This window comes from Callorhinus ursinus, unplaced genomic scaffold (assembly GCF_003265705.2).
Source record: "Callorhinus ursinus isolate GAN/ISIS: 27379988/994484 unplaced genomic scaffold, GSC_fseal_2.0 scaffold26, whole genome shotgun sequence".
Classification (NCBI taxonomy): Eukaryota; Metazoa; Chordata; class Mammalia; order Carnivora; family Otariidae; genus Callorhinus; species Callorhinus ursinus.
The window spans coordinates 8,280,179-8,296,917 of record NW_027397088.1 but is presented as its reverse complement, the minus strand read 5'-3'; the positions used below and the strand labels follow the sequence as shown (position 1 = coordinate 8,296,917).

The 16,739-nt window shown below is 40.8% G+C and overlaps 1 protein-coding gene across 2 annotated transcripts in view; it reads right to left on the bottom strand.

The window, feature by feature from the left end:
* The window catches only part of DSP (desmoplakin), a 44,285-nt gene that overhangs the window by 7,687 nt on the left and 19,859 nt on the right, over positions 1 to 16,739 (bottom strand). For both annotated transcript variants that reach the window (XM_025890973.2, XM_025890974.2), the window contains exons 5-22: positions 16,422 to 16,550; positions 15,525 to 15,575; positions 14,338 to 14,499; positions 13,721 to 13,825; positions 12,748 to 12,843; positions 12,303 to 12,428; positions 11,812 to 11,964; positions 10,089 to 10,243; positions 7,629 to 7,755; positions 6,419 to 6,620; positions 5,948 to 6,174; positions 5,086 to 5,252; positions 4,503 to 4,641; positions 3,780 to 3,973; positions 2,540 to 2,702; positions 1,988 to 2,071; positions 910 to 1,017; positions 290 to 388 (exon numbers count right to left, since the gene is read on the bottom strand). In XM_025890973.2, the coding sequence (XP_025746758.1) occupies positions 290 to 388; positions 910 to 1,017; positions 1,988 to 2,071; positions 2,540 to 2,702; positions 3,780 to 3,973; positions 4,503 to 4,641; positions 5,086 to 5,252; positions 5,948 to 6,174; positions 6,419 to 6,620; positions 7,629 to 7,755; positions 10,089 to 10,243; positions 11,812 to 11,964; positions 12,303 to 12,428; positions 12,748 to 12,843; positions 13,721 to 13,825; positions 14,338 to 14,499; positions 15,525 to 15,575; positions 16,422 to 16,550 (2,487 nt within the window). The remainder of the gene's footprint in view (positions 1 to 289; positions 389 to 909; positions 1,018 to 1,987; positions 2,072 to 2,539; positions 2,703 to 3,779; positions 3,974 to 4,502; positions 4,642 to 5,085; positions 5,253 to 5,947; positions 6,175 to 6,418; positions 6,621 to 7,628; positions 7,756 to 10,088; positions 10,244 to 11,811; positions 11,965 to 12,302; positions 12,429 to 12,747; positions 12,844 to 13,720; positions 13,826 to 14,337; positions 14,500 to 15,524; positions 15,576 to 16,421; positions 16,551 to 16,739) is intronic.

Here is a 16,739-nt window from a genome sequence, read left to right as displayed (position 1 = left end):
TCTCTTCCTTAATTTAACACACACACAAACAAATAAAGCAAATCACTTGACCAAACGATAAAGGAAATTACTGGGGTTTTTTTGTAAGGTAAAGTAGCTAGAATTTTGTAAATATTACCTAACTCCATTCAGAGCAGTGTCCTGGATCACAGAACTAACACCTGACTTACGAACAAACTATATACCAGTGAGTATGTCCAAATCCAGGTTATAACGAGGCAATAATAATAATAAGGTTCTATTCCATTTTCTTTTCTGATCCTCCAAGTAAATAAAGTAAATAAATTACCTTCATATCTTCCAAACTCTTCAGCATCTCACTTAAGAATCTATAGTAGTCTCCAGACCTTGTAAGTAGTTCTATGTACCGAGCGTGCATATCAGCAGCCTTGCAAAAAAAGGAGTGAAAGAAATTATAATTTAAAATTGAAAAGATAATTTAAAGAGTGAACTCCCTTCATTCATGTGTGCTAATTACAAAATCTAGAAGTACAACAAAGCAAAGGGCTGATAACATTGTATTCCAAAATCATGACTCTAGGGTGTTTCTCCTAAGCCATCTGACAGGTGATGTTCTCTGACATCTTTGGGAAGAAGCTGTCTTTTAAAAAATCTACTAGACACTTTCCACTTGTTAAAAGCCTCCCTCATTAAACCTAGAACTTAAGCCCAGTTTCTGCAAAGATTCTAGCATAGAAACACTAGATACAGACTTCCACTGACCATTTCCTAAAATGCATCAGGTATTGATGGCTCACTCTAAGGGAGCATAACCTGCTATTAAACCTGTTTTGAATGGATACACTGTAACAAGGGGTGCATTCCGGGTCTGCATGGAAGACAGGAAGGGGACAGGGAAAAGAGAAGATGCAGGAGGGGCAACTAAGAAATATGTAATAACATATTTACCTCTTGCAGAATCACACCAGAGGGAGACTGCACCATGGTTCTCTTGATAGGTATGTTCAGCAGAGTCTCCAGGCCTGAGGTGTATGATGCAAGCTGGAGTTCATAATCCTGCCGAATAAAAAAGTTTAAGATAAACCTACCTAATGGGCTTAAAAGAGTCACTGACAGCTACAATTCCATGGTTTTAAATCATCAAGCCGTATTTCTAATGACCAAGCCCAAAGGCTGTCATGTACTGATAGTGTCCAAGTAGCTAATATTACATTATTAAACCAAGTAGTACATCTTTATATACCAAATGAAGATTTTTGCACATACTACCAGTGTAAAGAATGAAGACCAGCTCATTCCCGCAGATATTGCCAATGTGCAATGAATTCAAGTTAATGGATAACAAACTTTCTACGGCCTGTTCAGGAAAGAATACATAAAAGCCATAATTGCTATCCTCAAGAAGTTTATAGTCTTTGGGGTGCCTGGGTGGCTCAGTCTGTTAAACATTTGACTCTTGATTTTGGCTCAGGTCCTGAGATCGAGCCCCACATCAGGCTCTGTGCTCAGCCTGGAGTCTACTTGGGATTCTCTTTCTCCCTCTCCCTCTGCCCTTCCCCCTGCTCACGCACGTGCATGCACATGCGCTCTCTCTAAAAAATAAAAAATAAAAAAATCTTTAAAATTAAAAAAAAAGGTGTGTGCTCTTTAAAGTAAATCAGAAAATAATGCAGTTAATAATAGAGATTTTTAAAATATGGAACATGCTAATATTCTCTGTATCATTCCAATTTCAGTACATGTGCTGCTGAAGCAAACACAGTTAATATTTATTCTTGATGAAATGCCAACATTCGGGGCACCTGGGTGGCTCAGATGGTTAAGCATCTGCCTTCGGCTCAGGTCATGATCTCAGGGTCCTGGGATCAAGCCCCGTGTCAGGCTCCCTGCTCAGTGGGAAGCCTGCTTCTCCCTTTCCCTCTGCTGCTCCCTTTGCTTGTGCTCTCTCACTCTCTCTGTCAAATAAATAAATAAAATCTAAAAAAAAAAAAAGAAATGCCAACATCCTTTGTCGAAGCTAACATACCTTAATCGAATTTGCACAAAGTTCGGCAATTTTTTGTACTTCTTCTGATTTGTCTCGTTTGCCACATATTTCATTGTGCAAGTTCTATATAAAAAATAAAGTATTCATAAACATCAAAGTGTATAAATAATTTTACACAAATGTTATTTCACTGTCGAACAACTGTTTTTCCTCAGTTTATTTCTACATTCAATGACCTCACGTTCTCACAGTTAAACCTTAGGAGATGAGCATGTTTTCTTTTCAGAAAAGAGAAGCACGAAATCTTCAACTTTTTTTCTCTAAGAGGAAACTTTCTAATCTGTGCTCTCTTCTGATCCTAACACCTCAATTTGTAAAGATACTTTGCTACAATATTACATTATTTCTAGTTCATAATTGATTTCTTTGTATCTCAATTGTTTTTTTCCCCCCTTTGGGCCTTCTGCAAGCATTCACAAAATGAACTAGTAATATTAAATATCGTTTCGAACCTAGGTACTGCTATGAAAACCAGAGGAAAACACAGCTCACACCCAGCGTTATCTAAGGGAAAGAGAAATTGGCTTGTACCTTCTGCTCATTCAAAAATCGCATGACTGTGTTGGAGTCAGCAAACTTCATGGATTCTAAGGAATCCTGGCGGCGTTTGGCATCATAGAGCCACTTGCAGAAAGCCTGATAGTTATCACGGTAATTCCTCAGTTGCTTAATTTGTTTCTCCAAGTCCCACAGTCTGGAGAAACAGGATAAAATTATTAAAGCAATGCTACTGTTCCTGAAAGCATTTAACAGAGTTATCACATGATATCACACAGTATCACCCAGTAATTCTACCTGCTGCATGCCCAAGAGACCTGAAAACACACACCCATACGAAAAGTTCTACATGAATGTTCCTAGTGATGTCTTTCATGATAGCCAAAAAATCATCAACGGATGAAGGAATAAATAAAATGTGGTATAGCCATATGATAGAATATTATTCAATCATAAAAAGGAATGAAGGACTGATACATGCCACACTAGGGAGGAACCTTGAAAACATTATGCTGAATGGGAAAAACAGTCACAAAGGACCACACATTGTCTGATTCCATTCATAGGAAATGTCCAGAATAGGCAAATCTACAGAGACAGAGGGAAGACAGGCAGTTGCTTGGGGCCAGAGGGTTGGGAGGTAATGGGGAGTGACTGCTAATGGGAATGGGGCATTTTTTGTAGGGGAAAGAAAATGTTGTAGATGTTGATTGTGGTGATGGTTACACCTTTCTGATACACTAAAATCCACTGGACTGTATACTTCCAATGGGTGAACTGTATGACACGTGAATTAGTTACCAATAAAGATGTTTGTTTGGTTGGTTTTGATCAATAAAGATGTTTTCAAAAAGTAGTTACTAAAAGGAACTACATCAAAATTCAGGATACTTTTAAACCTTCATTTGGAATAAGGCATTTCTTTTGTATAAGATGTAATTTTCTTACATTTCAGAAGAACACTCACTCAAAGCATCTACTCCTTCCAACAGTCCTAACAAGAGTTTACAGGGCCCAAAAGAGACTGATCAATGGCTTCCGCTTCTTCCTAAGAGCCTGGAGAGCACCTGATATGGGTTGATTCAAGCTGGTCTATTGTGATTTAGCTACTTCCCATTGCCAACAAAGCTACCTCCAGGCAGTCCAAGAACAGAGAGCCCCTTGTGCCTACCTTAGACACCAAACCAAACCACTACTTTTATAGTGATTACTTCAAGTGACATTATCTTGGAACAACCAAATGGGAAGAAAGCAGGGAAAGACGTTGGCACACCTGTAGTCTATCTGTTTATCTATTTTTTGCCAGCGGTCTGTCAGCTGTGTGACTTTGTCACTGAACTTGCCCAGATCCAGGCCATAGAGTGGATACTGCTGTGAGGTCTGGGAGTGGATCTGCTGGGCTTTCTGCAGCTCTGTCTTCATTGTGGCCAACAAGGACTTCTTCAAGTTCAAGTCATTTTTGATTTTCTGTCACAGGAGAAAGAAAAGAGTACAAATTAATCTCTTGGAATACTTGTATTTTTAAGTGATAATCAATCCAGGAAGATGTATTTACTGATTGCATTTTCCAATATTTATGTCCATGATCTACTTCCTTACGCTACCCCATTAATAAAAGATTCGGTGTGAGAAATTCATTTGTTTGCGAATGCTGAATACCATACTCTATTCCATTCCTGAATAATTATAACACATATGAACGTTCTTGAAGAGGAAGAGAAGTCCTGTAGTAAAGAAACCAGTTTAATTAGGTTCAACTCTGCATTCCCCAAACTAATCTCACCACAAATTACCTATGCACATAGTTCCTACTAGCACGCTTTGGAAAACAGTGTCCTAGAGATAAAGACAGACGTCAACCATGTATGGCCAGTGAAATCCAGGAATCTTCAAGACTCATAAACACTTAGTGAAGCCTCAGGATTGGGGACTGAGCAGTCCTGCATTATTTCCCATAACCCGGGGCACTGTGATAACAGGATATAACTTCGGTTACCTTCAGCCCACAGCGGTAAGCTTCCACTTTATCCAGATCCAGGCACACGGTTTCCTCTTCGGTGAGTCTGGCTTCGTACACCTTCAGCATGTCTTCTGTCTGCAGGATAGCCTGGAGTAGAGCTCTCACCGTGCATAAGCTGTAAAGAGCCAAGGAGGCCAAGAACATTGCCGGTGATGTAATTAGCCTTTGAAGGTTTGGCTCTGGCCACTACTAATGAAAGAACGTTAAAGCCAATAAAAATTCATTTTGCCCATTTTACAAGCTGCAGGAGGAATCAACTCCCTCCCTCTGCCCCTGCACCATGACTCAGACAGCCCTTGCGCCTTCACTGAAGTTTCGAAGTCCTGGCTATTACAGATATACCTTAGCTGTAAGATGCACTAGATCTCACCACGGTGGAATGAACACCGAGGCTAGAGGACCCTCTCTCAGAAGCACAGAAGAGTGTAAGTAAGCCTGTAGTGAACCGAGAAACTGGAAGACAAGGCCACAGTGAGTCAAGCATAGAAAGCGAATGAAGTCTGACAAACTGAAGCTTGAGAACAGCAAAATGTCTGTGATCGAGGTCAGTCGCGTTTACCTGTTTAAGTAGCCATCTGTAACACCATTGATGTTTTCCAGTTTCTGGAACAGTCCAAATACCTCATTCTGTAAATAGCAGTATTTTTCTGAACCTCTGAAGTTCGCTAGCATATCTTTGAGCTGGTTGAGAACTTCAGCAATTGCTTGAGAATCATTCTGCACACTCTGTTCAAAAAAAGAAGGAAAGTGCTAGATTTAATTGTCTGATTCTTATCATCATTTTTTGTCCCGAACAAGTCCACTAAATGGAAAAGACTCAAGAGACAGAACTGACATTTCATTTCCTTCTTCAGGGAGGCCTTATCGGCACTGTGTAAACATGGCCCTCTTTCTTAGGATATATACCTTGCATTTCCTAATGTGGTGCCCAGGTGTGGCTGAGCAGAAAAGATCCCGGTGAGGGGAGTTAAAACACTGGGGCTACAGCCCCAGCTCTGTCCATGGCTTTGAGCTTTTACCAGCCCCCCCTCCCCTGCCCCATCAAATCTCTCCGTGTCAGTCTCCTGTCTATAATAATTCCACCTGTTTAGCCCGTATCACAGGTGGTTTCAGACAGCAACCAAATTAATGTTTATGAAAACTTTAAAAATGAATGAAGTACAACGATGTCCCACAAAGGGAAACACTGTAGCCTGGTTCAGCAACCCATAAACCAACACAAAGGTGGCTTAATCCCCAGCCTAGTAACCTTCTACAAATTTGGAGGCATGGGAGAGAAAAAAAGAAATCCTGCCAGCAGCCTGTTTTCTTGAAAATTAGTGCTTCTTCTCTATAAATATTTAAACCAGTAGTTTTTTTAATTAGTTTGCAGATAAATTCAAATATAGCTGGAATGAAGCAAAACAGTACTGGATGCCCACCTTGAGCTCATTTATTTTCACTGTGATGTGGTGCGTAGACCCTTGGTCGGCTAGAAGGATGTTTTTAAGGGTCATTCTGCTCTCACAGTGTTCCATCTGCCTGCGAACCTTCTGGAGCTCCATCAGCATCCATGTTTCCTGCTTGTCATTTTCTCTGTTGGTTTCAATCACTTTATTATGGTTGAGATCTTGGCAGGAACTATGATGAGTGATTTCAGTTGTGGTTACTGTAAAAACATGTTAGGGCAGCAAAAATCAGAGAATTCCTAGCTGGAAGGGTGCTTGGCCTCAAAAAATACCCATACTGTGCAAACTGTAGCTCCCTCCTTTGATTTGATTCTGAAAATTTAGTGTATAGGTGACTTTTGATATGTTATTTCCCGAAGAAGTGATTCTGAAACTAGTTGTAAGTGAACTACTTTCTGTTAAAGCTGTGTGTGTGGTGGATACAAAGAGAAAGACGCTGCACACCTGTCTGGTGCTGGGGGTGACCAGGGAGCTGTATGACCAGGGTCTGGTAGTGCTTCTGGGCATCCGTGAACTGAGACTGCATCTTCCGCTTATCATCATCTCCAAACATCTCCGAGCCCTGGCTGTTCCTGATGAACTCTTGGTAATGCAGCTCAAGGTCAGATATTGTCTTCATGTAATCTTCCTGCCGCATCGTTTTCAGCTGGAAGTAAACCAGGCAGGAGTGTTTGATTGTCCCCATAGCGTGACCAAGAAGAGTGTTGGAAAAAGCCCTATGCTAGTGGGGACTTAAGGCAATACTTTCAAAGGCCGATTAAGATAGAAAAGGTCTTTGGGGCTCCTCGGTGGCGCAGTCAGTTAAGCACCTGACTCTTGGTTTCGGCTCAGGTCGTGATCTCAAGGTTGTGAGGTCAAGCCCCACATCAGGCTCTGCGCTCAGTGCGGAGTCTGCCTGAGATTCTCCCTCTCCCTCTGCCCCTTCCCCCTCTTGTGCTCTCTCTCTCTCTTTCTCTCTCTCAAATAAATAAATCTTAAAAAAAAAAAAGATATAAAAGGTCCTTGAGGATTCCAAGATTGCTCCTCAGAGCCAGAGCACTGGGTTGTCTATTTTTTTCCTGCAGAATTTTATTCACCAAAGGAAATATTACTCAGAAGTCGCAAATCTAAAGCAGATCATAGCAAAGCTGCTCTGACTGAAAAGAGAAAACGGGGAGTAAGGGGGAGCACCAGATGTATCCATTCTGAGCCTCTCTCCCCTCTGCTGGTCCTGTCATCCCTCGAGGACCCCCTTAAGCTGGGATTCTTCAGACCATAACTTGAAAACCCCTGATCTAGAGAAGTAATGCTCTGGGTGTTATTTCAAGAATTCTATCCCACCTTTTATTTGTGATATCCAGTTGATAATTTATGACCTAGCTTTCCATCACATCAAAGGAGAATAAGATCCAGGGTATTACAGGACTACATGCCTTTTCCACGGTACTTCTGGCTTGTCAGGGAACTTTAATTCGTACTTCTGTTTGTACCAGAGCCAACCACTTGTGAATCCCTCCCATTCTATGTGGGATGGACCCTAACCACTCAGGCAGGCTGAGCTAACTCTCCTGATGAGATACAAAAGCATCAGCTGCACTGCTAGGAGGTCTGCCTAGGGACCACGGGAGCAGCATGGAGCCTCCTCCAGGCAGCCCGAGTGGTCCTGAGGATATACCTTGGCGATGGTCATGGCCCTGATTTTCTCGATGTCGATCATGCAGTAGTGCCAGGACACCAGGCTCTTCATGTTGATGTACAGCTGGTTCCACAGAGCCAAGATGGCCTCATAGTACTGCTCAATCCTAGAAGGCACAAGGGGAAAACACACTGGAGTCCCTAAGAACTAACAGAGTAATGGGCAAATGTCTACTTTTTAAACACTCAACATTTCAATGGATCTGGACTAAGTTATTCCCCAAAAGCTCATTCTCAGTGAACGACATTAGTAGAGGTAATTCACTTTGGGTCAAAATATACATTTCTTTGTTCTTGTGTTGTTTGTCAGCAACTTTTTAATAGACAGAAGTCTGACACCATGCAGGATGACAGGGAGAAACCGCTCATGGGATGCTGATGGCTACTGCAGCTTGGAAGTGAGCACATGGGCTTGTTTATGCTACCTTCCTTATTCTGTGTATGGCTGAGGATTTCCATAATAAAAGGTGGACAAGAATCTGCCGTGGACAATCGGTACAATGAATGCTCTACCTGCCTGTTGATGAGCAGGTATTTATATGAAGGGCATTTTATGTTTGTGGCTAACTGCAAAACTACTGATAGTCTAAAAAGGGAAGAAGAACTCTGAAACAATGCCTTCAAGATACATGGTAGGAATTGTTTCCTCACAGACATCTGGACCCAGGAGGCACAGAGAACTCCCATCAAAATCAACAATAGCAGGCCAACACCAAACATATTGTAATTAAATTCGCAAAAGAGTGATAAAGAAAAAAATCTTCAAAGCAGCAAGACAAAAGAAGTCCTTAACTTACAAGGGAAAACCTGTAAGGCTAGCTGGAGATTTCTCAACAGAAACTTGGCAAGCCAGAGGGAGTGGCATGATATAGTCAAAGTACTGAATGGGAAAAGGCTGCAGCCAAGAATACTCTATCCAGCAAGGCTGTCACTCAGAATAGGAGAGATAGTTTCCCAGACAAACAAAAACTAAAGGAGTTTATGACCACTAAACCAGCCCTGCAGGAAATATTAAAGGACACTCTTTGAGTGCAAAGGAGAAACAAAAAGTGACAAAGACAAGAAAGGATTAGAGAATATCTCCAGAAACAATGACAAAACAAGTAATAAAATGGCAATAAATACATATCTATCAATAATTACTTTGAATATAAATGGACTAAATGCTCTAACCAAAAGTCATAGCATGTCAGAACAGATTAAAAGAAAAAAAAAACAAGACCCATCTATATGCTGCCTACAAGAGAATCATTTTAGACTAACAGCTACAGAGTGAAGGTGAGGGGGTAGAGAAATATTTATTATGCAAATGGATGTCAAAAGAAAGTCGGAGTAACTATTTATATGGGACAAATTAGACTCTTGTTTTTGTATTTTTATCCTGCTTTGGTTAGGGTAATATGGCCTCATGGAATGATTTTGAATGTGTTTCCTCTATTCCATTATTTGTAAGATTTTGATAAAGATTGTCATAAAGTATATATTTTTAATGTGGTCTTGAGCTTTTCTGGGCCAGGAGATTTTTGATTCCTAATTCAACTTTCATTCTTGTTATTGGTCTATGAAGATTTCCTATTACTTGGATTCAAGATTCATGATTCAGTCTTGGTAACTCGTGCATTTTTAGGAATTATCTGGGTTTTTTTCCCCCCTAAGTTATCTGATTTGTTAATATATAATTCTTTAGAGTAATCTGTTATCACACTATGTATTTCTGTGGTTAACTGTTATACTGTTTTCTCTTCCATTTCTCATTTTGATTTTTGAGTCTTTTCTCTTTTTTTCCCCCCTTAGCTAATGTAGTTAAAGCATTGCCAATTTTGTTTCTCTTTTTGGAAAAACTGATTATTACTTTCAATGTTATGTTATTGTTTATTCTGGTCTTGATTTTATTTATTTCTGATTTTTCTTTGTTCTTTCCTTCCTCTGTTAAATTTCAGCTAGGTTTCTTCTTCTCCTGGTTCCTTGTGGTATACTGTTAAGTTGTTTATTTGAACTTTTTTTCTTAATACAAGCATTCACAGGTAAATTTCTACTGTAATGTCTGCTTTTGCTGCATCCCATAGGTTTTGGAATATTGTGGGGTTTTTTCTTTTGTTTTGAGACATATTTTGATTTGCCATTTGATTTCTTATCTGGCCCACTGCTTGTGCAGTAGTGTGTTGTTTAATATTTACACGTTAAATATTTACTATTTTAAAAAAAAGAATTGTTTCCTCTGGTCCCCGTACACAGTCAGACATTCTCTTTTACCTTCCAATAAAAACTATAGAATCTTCAACATAAAGTCACATAATAATGCAAGGGGACCTTCCTGAGGCTCCTTTTTTCAAGGGAGGGGATTTTAGTGAAAAAGAGTATGTGTTTTTCGTATAAGCACTTGCCCTATTTCTCTACACTCGCATTCACGTTGTGGCTACTAGAAACTTCAACAACTTACTTGCAAGAGAGGTCTATGGCCAGAGGATTCGGAGGAGGGATAATCAGACCGACAGAAGGGACGAGCATGTCCACACCTCCAGGACCCGTCACGTACCACTTGCTGCGCTCATTATTGTCCTTCAGGATGCACTCATCCCCTTTGTGCACGATTTTCTGTAAGGCAAGTGGCCCGTGTTTTGGCTTTACTCATGAGTACACATGCTTATCTTTTTTTCTCAAAGAGAGAAATAGAGATAAAACTGTGCAAACCATTTGCGCTTTTACCTTATTATTTTTCTTTATTTTATTTTATTTTTTTTAAATAGGCTCCACGCCCAGTGTGGAGCCCAACATGGGGCTTGAACTCACAACAATGAGATAATGACCTGAGTCGAGATCAAGAGTCAGATGCTTAACTGACTAAGCTACCCAGGTGCCCCTTATTATTTTTCTTTAAATGAAGATGATCTTTATACATCCCAACAATACTGATGCTTTAAATAATGCACCAGAGCCTAAAAGGTGTGTATAAAGTGAATTAGGTAAAGTAACTTTCCAAAGACAGCCTGGGGAATCCATCAGTAAAGTGAGAAATCCTTTTACAAAGCAAAAATTCACCCCATAGCTTTCCTATTTTTGAGTTCATATTTTACATTTTAGATTTACTATGCGAAGTCACTTGCCTCATGCAGTCACTCTTAAAATTTAGAAGTAAAAACAAGAAATTCTGGCATCAGGTCCCCAGAAAAACAACTTTCTAAATTAACTCCACCATCCAAACACCTTATTTTTTAAATTAACTCCATAGCTTCTTGAAAGGGGTACACTTCGAAAATGACAACTATCCTCACTGGTGAAATGTGACCAGCTTGATATTTACATATTTCAATCTCTATTTCAACTTCTCCTTTCCATGCAAGGAAAAATATTTTTTCCTGCCAGAATAAATTCCATTGTTTTAGAACATTTATCTAAGCAACTGATCGTATTTCTTAAACCCTCCGTAATTTTTATAAGAAATCAGAGCTGTGGGAATTACATAAATAACTAGCAAAACCAAGTCATCTTTCCATGTAGATGCTTGTATTTACTGCAGAGCCCGCAGAGTTGATGGGCTCAGTGACTGCAGAAAATCTGCAATGATAGTCACTTCATATGCAGCATAATGGTCACATTTCTCATTTCTTTTATGTCAGAAATTCAAAGATCTTTCAAGAAATTTAAAGACTTTAAAATTTAAGATTTAAAGGGTAATCACAAATAAAGTTTTGCATATTAGAAGAAGTATTAAGACTTAAAATGAATAGTCTAGGGACGCCTGGGTGGCTTAGTCTGTTAAGCGTCTGCCTTTGGCTCAGGTCATGCTCCCAGGGTCCTGAGATCGAGCCCCTCATCAGGCTCTCTGCTCAGCGGGGAGTCTGCTTCTCCCTCTCCCTCTGCCCCTCCTCCTGCTCCCGCTCTCTGTCTCTCTCTCTCTCTCTCTCAAATAAATAAAATCTTTACCAAAAAATAAAATAAAATAAATAGTCTATAAATAACCGCTGTCCTAATTATTAAAAACTCTGCTAGGACTTAGAACAGAGCTACTGCATTTCCACAGCTTGCTGCTTTGTGTATGAAAGAAAGGCATTTTCTATGCTGCTCCCTGAAACCTGGATTAAACTCGACTCCCTCTATTGGCAAAACTCTCTGTGTAAAGAAAGGGAAAACTTGGGCTTCATTCTGAATAACCGAGTGCACACCTGGTCTTGTTTGTAGTCACAGAGAGCCCTGAGAATAATGGGTTTGTTGCTTCTATAGTCTGGGTTCCGTGGTTTCAGCTGCACGATCTTCTTGGACTTGTTTACCAAGTTCTGTACCTGACGCTTGTATTCGAGGATTTTCTCTCGTTCTTTCTGCAATTGCAAATAAGATCGTATTTTCATCACATAGATACTCTGTGAATTTCAGAGAAGAGCTGCAAGTGCCACCAATACAGCTGCTACGACATGACAAATAAGAAATTGCTATCCTTGTAGGAGCTCCAAAAAGCTACAAATTCCTCTATGGGCAGGGACTCTCGGGACCTTTCATAATGAGCCACTTCGGAAGCTACATAGCCGTGAATTGAGTGGGCAGGAAAGACTATCATTGTGTGAAAAGCCTATGTGGATGGAATTTAAAGTATGCTTTTCCAAAGGAAATTTCACACCAAGTAATCAGTATTCTCTCTGTTTTTGCTCTGTGATGATACCTCCAGCTCTTTGATCTGTTCCAGCAGGCGCTGCAGGGGCATGTTCTTATCACAGGGGTACTTCTTTCTGATGGAGTCCTGAAGGCCCTTCAGGTAGGCTTCGGTTGACTGGGCCTCTTCAAAAAACTATTGAAGATGAGCGTGATCACATGTTAATGAAAAGGCAGTCAGTAAACAGCAACATCTAGCATTTCCATGTCAAGGACTACCTTCCCAGAGTCTATTTAACAGGTGGCTAAAGAAACGATATTAACTCATGGGACAGCAAGAGACATCTGAGCGACTGGTGCCCGGGTTACCAGTCTGTGCTCCTCTAAACTGAAAGCCAATAAATGGTATTTGTAAAATATTTTGAAGGTTGTTTTTGGTGCTTTAAAAAAATACATCCCAAAAAATAAGGTATTAGGACGTAAACGACAATTAAATTACTACTAAGCATAAAAACCTGAAAGTAGGCAGCATTTTCTTTGAGGTGAACGTCAATGCACTTGGTGATCTGAAGAATCCAGCTCCACTGTGTCTGAAGAGTGTCCATATAGGCCTGAAGCAAGAAAACATCAGCTGTCACATCACCACTCAGGCATCCAAGGACATCCGTTCTTTGATAGATAGGTGAGCCCGACTGAAAGCTACGAAACATTTTTTTACTGACTACCAAATCAAGCAAACGTTTTTCTAAAAAGTGAAAACAGAATTTCCCAACAGGGAACTCATGGTATGGTAGAAATTAAACTTTAAAACCAGTTTTAGCAAATTAGGAGTATTTGTCAAAATACTCATTCAAATGGCATCGCTACCGACCAATCAGAATTAGAGTAGACACTAGAGGTGACACTGGAGCAGGGTCCTTCCGCTGCACCCTGTTCCCATACAGCTGCTAAGATGACAGGCAAGTCCAAGGAACCCATGCAGAGGGCTTGAGGGTCTTAAGGCAGTGACTCTCACCAACTGATAGGAAAATACTTTGTTTTTTTTTCTTTAACAACCAATATGGCCATACCAGTTGATGTCATACCAGCTAATGTCAGCCTTGAGCACAGCCCACAGATGGGAGCCTAGGGCAGAGGTCAGCAAGCCACAGCCCAAGGGCCACATCTGGCCCGCTGCCTGCATTTATAAATAAAGTTTTACTGGAACACAGCCATGCCTGTTCACTTACATATTGTTATGGTTGCTTTCACACTATATGGCAGAGTTAAGTAATTTCGACAGAAACCAAATGGTTTGCAGACCTAAAATGTTTATTATTTGGTCCTTTCCAGAAATGCTTGCCAACTGCCAGCCTAGCGTGCTGATTGCAAAATATATAAAATAAACTTGTCATGGCTTTATGACAGATAAGAATCATTCATCTGTATAGTCTTTACAAAAAGTTCCCTTTTTTTCTCTAATAAAAATATAAATCTCATGAAGCCTACCTCAATTTTGTCTGAAGCCGGATGCTGATTGAGGACAAGTTGGTCACTTTCTTGTTTAAGCTTATTGAGCTCTTTTTCCTTAACTTCCAGTTGGCTCATGCGTATCTATAAATGAAAGAAAAGCAAACACTTCAGAGCAAGTCACCATTAGCCTTCCAGCACTTCCACCATATTGAAGGGAACTTAGAACACAAAACTGCATTGTGGAAATGAGCAATGTCAAAGAATTGTGTTATGGTTTCCTCAAGAATCATAGCATTATTAAGACCAAAAAGGACGTTTGAGGTCATCCAGTACATGGCAGAGGCCACAATGGTGACATGTCTTGTCCAAAGCCACACATAGGTTTTAATCCACCATCCTACTGTGCTACACACCCTCTGGGGTATCTGAACGCCTAATTCTGACCCTATCTGCTGGCTTACAGGATGTTAAGCAATGCATTGCCCCTCTAAAGTCACCGGAAAAGCTTCCAGAAAGGAATGGCTCTCCATGACCATTTCAACAGAGGCTGAATGACAAAGGAGTTGATTAAGTTATTGCAAGGCCATTCATCCCCATCTCAGGGCCATCCCAGGCAAGAGCCTCACATCTACAACCAGGAGGGGCGAGCTTACAGAGAAGGCCTCCTGCTTCTGGGCAATGTTGGTGTTCCGATCACTCCAGTCATAGAGCAGCTCCTCCTCCTCACAGTCATTGATCCACATGATCTCTCGGGACGTGGCCTGGATGATGTTCTGCAGCTGTCGTAGGTGATCCATCCTCTCAAAGGACGCTTTCTACACAGGAAGTTCAAAAGCAGCATTAGGATCACAGTATGCACATTAATGGTGTTCTCTGCAGATTCCAGAGATAAGTCTGTGTGGTCCCTTTTACATAAAAAAAAAATTTTAATTAATTATTTAAATCAATCAATCAATCACATGAATCAATAAAATGTTCACTGACCACCTAGTATGTAAAAAAAGACCCATCCAAACTTAACAATGAACAGGGAGTAATTTTAGATTCAATGGAATAACCTAATTCAAGAGGGTCTTGATTCAGGCACTAATGCTTGGGTTCAATAATTAGTTTTAGAATACAAAGGGAAAATTAGAATCTTAAAAGGATAAATTAAGGGCACCTGGGTGGCTCAGTCATTAAGCGTCTGCCTTCGGCTCAAGTCATGATCCCAGGGTCCTGGGATCGAGTCCCACATCGGGCTCCCTGCTCTGCGGGAAGCCTGCTTCTCCCTCTCCCACTCCCCCTGCTTGTGTTCCTGCTCTCGCTATGTCTCTCTCTGTCAAATAAATAAATAAAATCTTAAAAAGATAAATTAAGCTTTTCCTGCCCTCTTCTGCACTCCCAAAATTCAAGGAAGTCACACCCAGACCTAATAGGACAATTGTGTCACAGCTAGCCACATTATTTAAAAAGGATCATTGCCGGGGTGCCTGGGTGGCCGAGTCAGTTGAGTGTCTGACTGTTGATTTCAGCTGGGGTCAGGTCATGATCTCAGGGTCCTGGGATCAAGTCCCGAGTCAGGTTCCACGCTCAGCAGGGAGTCTGCTTGAGGCTTCTCTCTCTCCCCTTCTCTCTGTGACACTCAACTTACAAACAGAACAGCGCTGGGTACTGTCTTCAGAAAAAAATCTTCTAACACTCACTACTAAAGGAAACCCAGCAGTAGAAATGAAAGTAGCATCTACAGGCCCTAAGTATATACTTTCAGGTACTCCCACGGTCATTAGGTGCCTCACGCCCAGGCATGCTCCATTTTAATGGAATGGAACACAGAGATGTCAGAAATAAGTCAGCTTACCAGCAGGTTTTCATACTCCTCCTCCAACTGGTAGATGGCAGATTTCTCACGCTAGAAGAAGATAAACAGCGAGTAATTATTTAATTCCCCTTGTGGGTTTGTATACAAACAGCAACCCTTCTAAACCTCCTTTTTGTCAGATAATGACTTCAGATCATTCAGTAGAAAGAAGTGTTTGCTCTATAGAAACTTTTACCCATGGGGACTTTTTCCCAGTTGGATTTGAAGGCAACCCTCACCCCCTCCACTGGCCTGGTGGTACCATCTTTTAGATCTTAGAGAAAAGAGGGAGAAATTTGGTCAGATACTCAGGTGGACAAAAGTAAGGGGAGAAAAAAGACAGAAGAAGTGAAGATGAGTATCTCTGGTCGAAGTAAAGAAAAAAAAAGTGAGGGATTTAGAAGCAGGAAGATCTGGGGGGAACCAGGCACTTAAAACCGGGTGATTATTTCATGCCGTAATTCTTGACTCAGCTTCAAGCCAGTCTTTTCAGCAAAGGAAAAGTGTCAGGAAGAGACACATAGGAAAGAATTCGCCAAGCACACAAAACTCTACGACTGCTGTGCTTTCTCTATTTGAAGAGATGCTCTGCTTTCTGAACAAAACAAACAAAAAAACCCTATCATCCCCAAAAATACTCATCTACAAACTATGCACAAATCCACGTGTGTATGCCCTTTGCCTTTTGCTTACCTCTTCCTTAAGAGTTAACAAAATCTCTACTAGGTCTATCCAAGTCCACTTCCCATTTATGAAATGGGATTTTTAGAAGTTTCCAGTCCATTAGGGAAGAAATCTTAGGCTAATGTTTTCAGACAAAAATGCCCAGGATTGAGGAACTACACAATCCTTAGGTATGCTTTTTCAGGACTCTAAAAATGAAACATCTCAAAGTACCAGGTCGGCTTTGATTTTGTCCAGTTGCCAGCGATAGTCCCCGATGGAGTTGTGGATGCTTCTGTGGCTGCTGATGTGCTGCTCCACGGAGGCCAGGTCCACGCCCCAGGCCACCAGATCCATCTCGGCCTGCCAAGGGAAAGAGAGCGTGCCCTTCATGTCCGATCCTTTGCATCTGACTCACCTTACCCCCAGCATCAGGGGTCAGAGCACCAAGGGACATATATAGCTTCCATTCCCATAAAACTGAAGATGTCAATATTCAATATTTTCAAAACCAAAAAAATTTTGTAAAGGCTTGGAGTTCTCAACAGCAAA